Source organism: Lactuca virosa, chromosome 4, assembly GCF_052849685.1.
Source record: "Lactuca virosa cultivar CGN04683 chromosome 4, Lactuca_virosa_CGN04683_v6, whole genome shotgun sequence".
Taxonomy (NCBI): domain Eukaryota; kingdom Viridiplantae; phylum Streptophyta; class Magnoliopsida; order Asterales; family Asteraceae; genus Lactuca; species Lactuca virosa.
In genome coordinates, this window is record NC_136429.1 from 23,398,977 (window position 1) to 23,410,279 (window position 11,303).

The following is an 11,303-nucleotide window of genomic DNA, read 5'->3' on the forward strand; positions in this document are numbered from 1 at the left end:
CTACCTAGTTTTCTAACACGAAATACACAACTTATCTCGGTTAATGTTTTATTCATCCCCCTATGTTTCATCCACATGAGCACTAAAGAAACTTTGTTGTAAAAAATCATCGAGGGGAAGGGGTGTATTCTTTTGAAAACAATCGTTTCTCGCCTTCCAAATACTCCAGAGTGTACTATAACAAATTCCCTTTAGAGTTTTCCTATTTTTAGGACATCTACCGAAGTAAATATTGAACAGTAAGAAACAAAATATGCATGTGGCCAAAATTGAATCAAAATTGTTCATGTGAAACTCATTACTATGAAAAAAAAAGTGTTTACGAAAGTTATTTATAATTTAAACAAGAATTTATAAAAGTTTATTTAACAATTTACAAGTGTTTACAAAAATAAAAAATTATAACGCCATAATTTTTAAGATAAAATTATAATAAAAAAAGTACCTTTAGTTATGTTGGAAAATAATAAAAATTAATTGAATTTAACTTTTAATACTTTTAAAGTTATTGAATTTATATAAATAAAAGTACGTAACTTATAATTATATTACATTATTTAACTCCTTAAAGTAATGAAAAAAATATATCCTTCTGAAGAAATGTAAATCAACCTAGGAAAACAAACTATATTTTGTTAGAAACAGTTCATTTTATTCGTAGTTGGCAAACAAAAGATTTGTTCATTTCACGATACTTTTCAATTCCATTAGAATTTTGGCATATTTTTTTATTTATTTAGCTGGTTCAGATTTTTTTATTGGAAATGACTAATATATTATAAAAGAAAAACCACCCAAACTTAGATTGTTCAGAATTAATTTATATTTCTTAACAATTTACTAGAAGCTCGATACGAGATACTCCGTGACACGAGGCATGAAAGTTGACAATGATCTTGACTTAGAGACAGACAGCACAGAAAAACAAATCTTCACATGGACGTAATCAGAGGGTTAAGCCAGTAGAAAAAAAAAATTGTTAATTAAATGTTAATGTAATTTCATTAATGTGTTTAGGATAATTAAACCAGTACGTAGATACCATGTATAATTCATGTCACCAGATTTATGCTCTTTTAACGCCATTCATTTCCCTATGCATGATTGATTCATGGTACAAATATCTTTTACCAAATAAGCACACAGCAAATTAAGAGCTTCATATATATACATATGATTTAGTTAATAATATATATCTTGTAGCTAATTAATTACAATGAATGATATTGATGTTGATGCCGGATCATCCTCGTCAGAAACAAACTTGAAAGAGCTGGTTGATGCGTTTTGTTTCACAGGGCTTTCAAACGTAAACTCAGCTGTTTGGTTTATTTATGGCAGAAAATACCAATTCTTATACATAGGAAACGTCTATCTATTCGGCAGCTTCTGGTTCATCATGCGACTATACTCCTTACCACTGACCACACTACTGGAATTCCTCTTTGTTGTTTTACAAAAAATTTATGTAACCTCCAACATGAACCTTGTACCGTTACCCATGTTTATTTTGGGCTCCGTATTCATCATCATTGGTGTTATGGGTATTTCTGTCATTTACGTGTGGAAACATGGTAAGATTTTTGCCTTGGATGATGAGGATGAGATGATGTTTAAGGAGATTTTACATTTTTTATGCATAATTTTGGTGAATGGGTACACGATGTTGTGCAAGGGATTTTTAAAAGAAGCAAACTATGCATGGCAAATATCGGGTGTTGGGCTTATTGGGGTTTTAGGGTTTTTGGCTATAATATGTTGTATTTCAAGACTCATTGGGCGATGGAAAGAATATCGAAGGAGTCAGGTTCGTGTAGTAGCCACGAATGAAGTGACTTCATCATGATTTTGAAATTTGGGACAAATGGAATTCTGGACTTTCTTTCCATACGAAAAAAAGAGTATATAGACTCTTATTGAGATGAAACTGTATCTAGCCGATACAATAAGTGTTAAAATCTTTGAAGAGTTGTTTTAAATATACCGTGTGTAGTTATCAATCAATCATAAACAAACTATATCTATCATAATCTAGCTCATGCAATTTAGTATCATATCAAACTAATTTGATTTTTTAAAATATTTTTTATCATCTATGGTTTATATGATTTGTCTCATATCCCAACAACAGATGTATCCCATGTCGGGTAAACAAGGCAAGTCTTTTCATTGAGTGTGTGGTTGCTAGTATTTTGTTTGATTATATACATTTATGTATGACACATTAATCCAAGAAAGAACAAGAGCAAGAGCAAAGGTAAGGAGAAGAAAGCTGAATTTATAAGGACAAAATATTCTAGTTTAGTTTATATTGGAAGTTGGCACTATTCACAACCTTATTTTGTTACCTTGGTTTTTATTTTCTCATGTTCCAAGAGCATATACCTGCAGCTGGCTCCCGTCCACAGCCACTGCAAATACACCCGAATCATCCGCCACCAAACATGACACTGTGGCTCCTGATTCCACAAACATTAAAAAGATATTTATAGAAATATTTGAGTTAGTTATTAGGCAAAAAAAAAAAAAAAAGGAAATATACATACCTGTGCAATGGGTGAGATAACCAAGCTTAGCACCTGAGGACAATTCCCATATGTACAGAGAGCCGTCACATGTACACATGATTCCATACCCTGCTGATACACCAGCTACGGTGCTACTGCACACCACACAATTACTTATATCACATCATTTCATTTTATTGTTACCTAATTGTTAGACAAAAATGAATGTACCTTGGATCCAAAGCATTCAGCAGAATCAGCTTGTTTTTGGCCAGCAATGCTAGACTCCAGCATCTACAATCTTTTAATGGTTTTTCATCATTAAGATGGTGATTTGACTTTGAGACAGATGAAACAAGAAGAACAAGAGACAGATCTTCATTATCATGATTGTCTGTTTGTGTTTCCTCTTGTTTCTTTTTACAACCACTTTTTGGACACCTGAACGTATTAATTGGAAGGAAGGAAAGAAATGAAGTTCCTGGAGCTGAAAACTTTGATACCAGGATTCTTCTTGTTAGATCCCTGTAAACAAAAAATCAAAATGTCTGTGGTTCAATTCAACTTCATTTCAGGGAAGGAAAATAACATGTTAAAAATGAAGGTGCTTGCTTACCACAAGCAAAAATCTCCAAATGCAGTATGACCAACAACCAGACCTGGGAAATTTGGTATTTTTTTCATAGAAACTACACAACTAGACATGCAATCAGATGCTGGTAAATAGCCGTGTTCTGTTGCTGCACTGGAAGAGTAAAAAAAAAAACAAATAGGCAAATCAGTCCTTGAATTTAAATTTGTAATGAAGGTGACATGGCATTAGGCATATCTAAAATATTATATAAAGAAACATACCTCCATGTTGAGTTCATGGTCCATAAATTCATTCTTCCACTTTCTTCAGCAACAAGGAGGTAACTAGGTTCACACACTAATATGCAGCAAACACTGTTGGTTGTTTTGAGTTTGCATACTACATGAACATAGCCTAGTTTTACTTGCACAATTTTAACTGCATTCTTCTCAAAGCTATCTGGTGTACATGCTGAAAACTGACACTTCACACCACCCTCCCTAAGAGTATTAAATTTAAAATAATATATATACAAAAATCAAACAACTGAAATATCTACATGAACAACATCTAGAGTTGTGTAGCAAACCTGCAGTAAGGAGATGTGATGTTGTTCAGTAAAACAAGGCATTTCCCATCTGGAGTAAACTGCATAATCTGGTGAAAGAAAAACAAAACATGTTGTATCGGTGAAGAACTGAAAATGCATCTGGTTGGACTATAAATATAGAATACTTTGACTTTGACTTTGACTTACTTGGTCACCAGATGCGTTTCTTGAAATTGGTGAGATAATTCTTGTGTGACCAATGAAACAAGGGTGTCCTTTCTTTTCGCCTTTAATAGATGCCTTGTAAACGAAAAGTGTCCTCTCTTTTTCCATCAGATACCCACATAAAACACATATCAAGACCTCATTCCCTTTTCTTCTCAACATTACCATTGAGATTGGGGTTGGATGCATATAGCAACCTACAACCTCAAATACGTTCTGTAGTTCATCATTATGCAATTTATTTATGCATGAATCATCTTTCACTTCCATATCATCATGAATCATTTTAGACATCTCACATTGAGTTGAAACAAAACTCAGTCGACTTTTTGACTTAGCATCAACTGCAGTGGTCGTTCCTGAAACAATGGATGCTTTACATGGTTGTACTGTACCTTACAGAAAACATGATGGTGAATAAGAATGTCATGCTTTATGATGCATTCCATGAACAACATAACTTCCCAACTGAACACACACAAACAAACCTAAGAACTGTGAAACTTGGAGCTTGGGTCAGATTCGGAACAAGATTACAATTCTTGGAAAGAATCTAACAAGATTTGAGGTAAACTTCTCAACTCCAATAGCAATTTGTACAAAAGATGATATATTGAAGGATTAACTAGGGCTTCTAAGTATTAATATGCTTGTTGGATTTGTGTATTGGAAACTGTTAAGGATATCAGAAGATGATTTATAAACATAAATGGATTGCTGTGCATGTTGAGGGAATAGGGATGATGATGATGATGATTCTAAGACCTTTAACTTTGGTTGACTTTGGTAAAATAATGAAGAAACATGAATAAGATGTGAAATTGGTTCAAGATACGTTTATTGCTGATGACTATAATAGAATGGAACCAAAATGTCAACAACTTCAAAGTACATTGGCTAAATAGTAAGTTGTCAAACTAAGTTTATGGAAATAATGATGAAAAGGTTGATGGGGCCCCTTAAGTTGGTTGATCGTCAAAAAAAAAACGTGTATTCAGAATTGAAGATTTGAAGAGCATATGAGTGTTGACATTTTGGTAAATAGTCAACTTCCGATTATGGTACCAAATTTAGAAAATGTTAGAGATTTGCCATGAGAAATAACATTAAGTTAAAGGACATGTGATTGATACAATGTTGTCTTGAAAAAATCAAAGAGATAATACATGTATATATGCAAATGGATATGCATGTGTATAAGCATTTATTATAATTAGAACTAATAAAATGACAAGCCATATGTGAATATATATGAAAATATATAATCATGAAAAGTATGTTTTCATAATGAGATATAAGCTTGAGAATTTGGAAGCAGATTAAGTTATATGGTACGAATGTATGTATACTAATAATATGTGTCAATTTTATGTATACAAACAAGCATATTGTGAATAAATGTAACTACAAGTCGGTTGGTATTTATGGACATAAAAAAAGGAGAATATGATTGTAATGGTGAAGTGTCATTATAGTGAGATAAATAAAACATGGTATCCTACATGACTTGTAGAGGTATAATGGAGGAATGCCTCTTTCATGTTACAATGATAGCTACTCAACTTCTACCCTCCAATCATGGAGTTCCTCTTTGACCAAAGTTTCTCTCTATTATGTATTGTTTTTCTATCGCAAGGAATGTGAATGTGTGATATGGGACTTTTTCATATTATTAGCTAAAAGAAGGCTCGACGCCCTAGAAACTGGACCTATGTTCAACTTCATCATATGGTAAAATCATGACAGTATATATAAACAAGAATTGGCTCCAGAACACTACCTTCTATGTGACAAGGAGAGATTTTGACATCTGTTAGCTTGGGATCCTTCCTGCTTGGAGATATGTTGCCCAAATCATAAGTATCCATGATTCTGCCACCTCTCTGCGGACTCTTCTCCAAAACCAACTCTACATCTTCATCAGACTTGGTTTTTCTGGTAGTTTTCTCAACATTACATGTATCTTCACTATTAGAACAAACATGGTGCCCTTCATGGGTGCATGATAAATCTACACCACAAGTACTTTCATCAGCTCTATCAGCATCTTGAAATTGTCTGGCCTGAGATGACTCCATGGGTTCACATTGATGATTCTCAAAACTATCAGGTGCAATAGCTGTTGAATCTTCTACACCTTGTTGATTCTCCAGCTGAAGTTCCTCAAAAGATTTGGCTGCCAATTAAGTAAAACAAGCCCCCCATGAAAAATAAAACCCTTGATAAACTGACACTACATGTAAGTTAAAATTTTAATTGTGCAGATGTAATGCTGACCTGGAGGTTCATCTTTCGGACATTGATTAGTTCCCTTTCTTTCCTTCTGAGACATTTTATAAGGATCTTTCTTTTTCTTTCTTGAATAAGTCTTAAGCAGAGGAAGAGCCCGGGGAAGCAGTAATGTCATCATTGAATTGGTTATCTCATGTCCAACTGAATCTGAATCACTCTTGTAAGAATTATCACTCCCAATACCAGTACCAATAACCATCTCATCTTTTGCCTGTGACTCTGTTACACATTTTTCAGAAACTAAAATTTGGGCAGCATTTAACTTTTCATTTATACAACAGTTGGTTTCTTCAGGGATCACCTCTGCATAGAAAATTGCTGTCATCTACTACACAAACAGCCAAAAATATGGTGATAAAATTGGCAATGTATGTCAATACCTAAGGCTGAATCCAAAGTATCAGGTGCATGGAGGTCCAAATCATCTAACATCTGTGAATCTTTTTTAGCTGGTGGGTCACCCTTTTCATCTGTTGTTTTCATAATGTTGTTATTTACTAGACAAGGCTAAAGAATAAGCATTCCATCAAAACACCAACAGCCAAATATATGGTAACAAAATTAGCAAATAATATCAATACCTAAGGCTGGATCCAAAGTATCAGGTGCATAGAGGTCCACATTATCCATCATCTGTGAGTGTGAACCTTTTTGAACTGGTGGGTCTCCCTTTTCATCTGCTGTTTTCGAGGAAGTGGGCTTTCGTGTGCAGGTAGATATCAATACATCAAGCTGTGAAAAAACATTTCTGTGCAACATTAACTAACTACCAGTGAAATTATGTATAATACACCAAATTAGAGCAGAGATAACTGGTTAGGATGACACTTACATTTTCCTGGTTTTTGAACAAGTTGATACCTTCTTTGTTGGATATAAGATCTTTGGAACCAATAGAATTGCTTGCTTCTAGGACAGCAGGACACTTCTCTTTTTCAAGATTTTCAGAAGAAATAGAGGAATCTAGCTGCAGTCCATCTTCTGTTGAAAATAAATGAGATTTATTATCTCCATTGCAAGCCATCTTTTCCAGGCCTGCTTTATTTTCATTTGAATTCGACGAATGCAAAGGAATCCTATTGTTATGATTCTCATGGCCAGTTTGTGTCAGATCTTGAGGTCTCTCTCTTTTATGTTGGGTCCCACTAACTGATTTCACATGAGCTTCTTTACGTTTCTTACTTCTTTTCTCTTTACCCTCGGTTTTAACCAAGTTCATTTGCAAGTCAGGGTCTTTACATGTCTCTGCAGAATGCACAGTGCCTTGAGTATGAAGTTCATGTGTTCCTTCAGACTGCTCATTGCCAAAGCAAGAAGATGGTAAACTTTTCTCAACAATTTGGCTGGCATTTGCCTTCAATCCCCTCAATAACCTTCCAACAAGTGGGTTTTTGAATCCAAAAAGCTGCAATGTTAGAAGAAAGGAATTGCAGTTAGCACAATATGATTAATCACTTAAGAAGAATATATACCAAAGTTAGCACTATGATATACACTACACTAGAAGAAACCAGAATAGTTAAACTACCTCTGCACCATCTATCTTGCATGAAAATCTCTTCCCTCGCCAAAACTTGATGCGGACACAGCTCTTCTTTTGAAAGCCCTCCCATGCAATATCTGGAGTTTGCCCAGAGCAAGATTCCCCATCCGTAGAACTAATCTGCAAAGTTATCTTATTTGTGGATTTCATTCTTGTTTCTTTTCAATAATAAGGGTCCTAGAAGCTGGAAATATTATTGACTTATCCACTCACCGCAAATTCAGGTCCTTTAAGCCCCTCAAGAATTGCCATCTTATAGGTATTCCCATTACACGTGCGATGAGCTACATATCCAACTGGATATGGATGTCGATCTTTTCCCTGAGAATACAAGAGAGTATATATAAAATATTGATGAAAAATACACCCCATCTCCTCAGAAACTAACTTCCAGCAGAACCATTTGTTAAATTAAAACATCTGTAATATGAGGAAGAGTGGAATTAACTATCTTTGTTCATTCCAAATCCTTCTTCCTATAATATTGTACTCATTTTAGCCACTCTAATAAACATAATATAACTTTTTTTTACAAAGATAACCTTTCAATATGAATGTTTTATGCCCTCTAATAGGCTGCTACCTAAGAACATATTCATCAATAAAACTACTTTGACTTAACTGTAACACTATGCAAGTTCATGCTGATCAAAACCGATTGCCCTTAGTGCCATATTTAACCATCTTTCTAAGCTCAATATAAAGCAGATCCTCTATGTTGGATATTACTAGCTCAAAATACAAGTTATACCATCATATTTAGCACTATAGCTTATTCAACTATCCTTGTTACCAAAAACGGAAGAAATAAGACCTATTCCCTTAAGGCCAATATGCGAACAGTGAATCAGACATTCAATACATACATGTGCCTCTGAATCTAACTCTATCTTGTATCCAATTATGTGATGTGGCACGAATTAGTCTGCATTCCAACAGATCATATTCAGGGTTGGTTCGCTAGAAACTGTATCTGGTCTTCGGTTAAAATAAATCAACTATTAATAGCTTAAGATACGGTAAATTTTCATCTAGATGTACTAGATATATCTCTAATTTGTCTACATTTGCCCTAACCTAATCCAATTTGCAGCGGATTCTGCCTTAGGTCAAAATCAAATCCATTCTACGGCTTAATCATGATCGATAGCTCCAAATACAAGTCATAAAATTAACATACAGCTCGCTCATAAATAACTATACATATGAAGCGGTGAAAACGTGAAAGATGGAATTAACAAACCCTGGATGAACTCCAATACTTCTTCTCCCATGGACCTTGATATAACTTTCCGATTGAAACAATATCCAGATCGTCTGATTTCTCGTCGACGACCTGCTCCGCCATTGTATTGTGCCAAGCGAATTACTGTGTATGTTGCTCGTGTGTGTGTGAGAGAGAGAGAGAGAGAGAGTGTGTAAATGTAGCGGGAAATAAAAAAGTAAAATATGGTGTTCGCGTTTCCCTCCAAATCGACGAGATGGTCACACACTCACATGTGCTAAAAAAGCGCCGTTGCCGGGGATCGAACCCGGGTCACCCGCGTGACAGGCGGGAATACTTACCACTATACTACAACGACTTGGTTGAAAGTAAAGATATATATTTCTTAATGTTTCATAATAGTTTTTATTATTCATGCAATTTTTAAGGTTTTTAGAAGGCTTATAGGATATACCTTAACTGCAATTAATTTAAAAATATAGGATATACCTTAACTGCAATTAATTTAAAAAGCTATTAAATTGCAATGACTATTCCACATTTACTACATAATATTTTTAGGTTTTCTTTATAAAGAGTATTTAAGTAATACCATGTACTAAATATATATTTTTTGTGAAAAGCCAACTTTTATAAATACATAAGTCTAGCAATTCACTAGATTAGAAAACAACAAGATTACATGGGTTTTCTAACCGATCAATCCAATTAACACAATAGTTAGACATTCTAAAACAACAATAACGATAAGAAAAAAAAATATTATCTATAATACCGTTCCTCCTCAAACTACATTTGTCAAACAACATTTCATTCCTAAAAAGTCATACCATCCGACACGTAACAATACACACCACTTCCAGCTTGGACTTCTTCCAATTAACCAAATTAATGTCATCCACCCAAGAGAGCTAATCAAAGATGGACCAAACTCTAGGCACCAAAATGACACACCATTTCTCAATAGAATTCTACACCTCCACCGCAACAGAGCAAGTAAACTTCGGATGATTTATAGAATCATTTTCGAGTTTCATATCAAAACCTCAGACTAAATTTTTCATTTTTAAAATAATATAACATCTATTTTTAATAAAGTTACATTCAGGATAATCATTTGTTCATAAATCATTATTCATGAAATCAGAGTTATAACGAAGACAATACGGAATCTCGAATCATAAAGTTGTTGATGTGTGTACAGTCACGCCTTCGTAATCCGATGAGTACCTGTAAAATAATTTATCCACAACTGTAAACACAAAGCTTAGTGAGTTCCCCAAATATCGCATACAACACAACATAACAATCAGCTACGGGTTATCAACAACCTTTAGGACTATCTGTGATATTGTCATATTTATACATATATTTAGGCATTATTTTAATACATTTTAAGCTCTATTTTGGTAAAATGCAAAGATATTTGGTACTTATTACGTTAAAATTGTATTTTTCAGCCAAAAAGGCATTCTGGAAGATAAATGACTAAAACCGACAAAAGTTGGATACTTTGAGGACTTGAGCTGAACTTGGAGCTTACAAGAAGAAAAGATCATGCAAAAGCAAGTCTCGTGACGTGGTCTTATGAATACCACGACGTGGTGTCGAGAAAGATTTCAATTCTATACATAATAATTCACTACTACAAAAAAGCTTATAGGACCCGGTTAAATCAATTAAATAACCCGGTTTTGAACCGGGTCTTAAAGTCAGCGAGTCCTATGTGAAAAAAGTAATATCGGTTTTAAAATCGGCTCCTATCTAGTATTCACATGGGTCTGTTTATGAAACATCCCAAAATACGACCCAAAAATTTTTTGTTTTAATATTACTAAAATCACATCATCGAATGTCATACATACTAAGAACCATAGAATGAATAACTCAAAAGTCAAGTAACTGTGTCAAAAAAAATACTGTATCAATCATATCAAAATATCTTAATAAAACTCCCAGGATAAAACTGAAACTGTGGTGTGTGCCATGCCATCATCCCGAGCTCTTCCCTTTACTTGCGGAAGTACCTGAAACCAAAAACTGAAACTGTAAGCACAAAGCATAGTGAGTTCCCCCAAACTACCACATACCACACAATAACATATAAAGCATCTATTGGGCCTTGCCCACTGCATCAGACCGAAGTCCGGAAACTGCATCGGACCGAAGTCTGGAACTAACCAGGGCCTTGCCCTCTGTATCGGACCGAACTCCGGAAACTGCATCGGACCGAAGTTCAGAAATTGCATCGGACCGAAGTCCGGAACTAACCAGGGTCTTGCCCTCTGCATCGGACCGAAGTCCGGAAACTGCATCGGACCGAAGTCCGGAACTAACCAGGGCCTTGCCCTCTGCATCAGACCGAAGTCCGGAACTAACTGAACATA

At 34.7% G+C, this 11,303-nt stretch overlaps 1 protein-coding gene and 1 non-coding gene across 5 annotated transcripts; both read right to left on the bottom strand.

Annotated features, from left to right (window-relative positions):
- Positions 1 to 2,099: 2,099 nt before the first annotated feature.
- LOC145103685 (DNA binding protein) lies at positions 2,100 to 9,132 on the bottom strand. Of its 4 annotated transcripts, none has more exons than XM_079040975.1 (15): positions 8,935 to 9,132; positions 7,905 to 8,012; positions 7,677 to 7,811; positions 6,981 to 7,553; positions 6,730 to 6,880; positions 6,529 to 6,618; positions 6,134 to 6,451; positions 5,637 to 6,032; positions 3,839 to 4,215; positions 3,671 to 3,738; positions 3,363 to 3,581; positions 3,124 to 3,252; positions 2,739 to 3,032; positions 2,547 to 2,662; positions 2,100 to 2,459 (listed from the first exon to the last, which is right to left on the bottom strand). In XM_079040975.1, the coding sequence occupies exons 1-15, from the start codon at positions 9,037 to 9,039 to the stop codon at positions 2,365 to 2,367; spliced, it is 3,174 nt and encodes a 1,057-aa protein (XP_078897101.1). In that variant the 5' UTR covers positions 9,040 to 9,132; the 3' UTR covers positions 2,100 to 2,364. The 4 variants fall into 4 exon arrangements, with proteins under 4 accessions (XP_078897101.1, XP_078897100.1, XP_078897099.1 ...); XM_079040974.1 differs by having other exon boundaries at positions 3,839 to 4,245; XM_079040973.1 differs by having other exon boundaries at positions 2,547 to 2,659; positions 3,839 to 4,251.
- A 70-nt stretch (positions 9,133 to 9,202) lies between these two features.
- TRNAD-GUC (transfer RNA aspartic acid (anticodon GUC)) lies at positions 9,203 to 9,274 on the bottom strand. Its single transcript has one exon. It is a non-coding gene; the product is annotated as a tRNA-Asp (tRNA).
- Between the last annotated feature and the right edge of the window lie 2,029 nt (positions 9,275 to 11,303).

Bases quoted from the DNA above. Each gene is read 5' to 3' on its own strand.
- LOC145103685 (XM_079040972.1), bottom strand. From the start codon at position 9,039: ATGGCGGAGCAGGTCGTCGACGAGAAATCAGACGATCTGGATATTGTT. The intron at 4,252-5,636 runs GTAGTGTTCTGG...GTTTTCTGTAAG, and splicing joins CTCTCCTTGTCACATAGAAG to GTACAGTACAACCATGTAAA. The intron at 3,033-3,123 runs GTAAGCAAGCAC...TTTTGTTTACAG, and splicing joins TTTGGAGATTTTTGCTTGTG to GGATCTAACAAGAAGAATCC.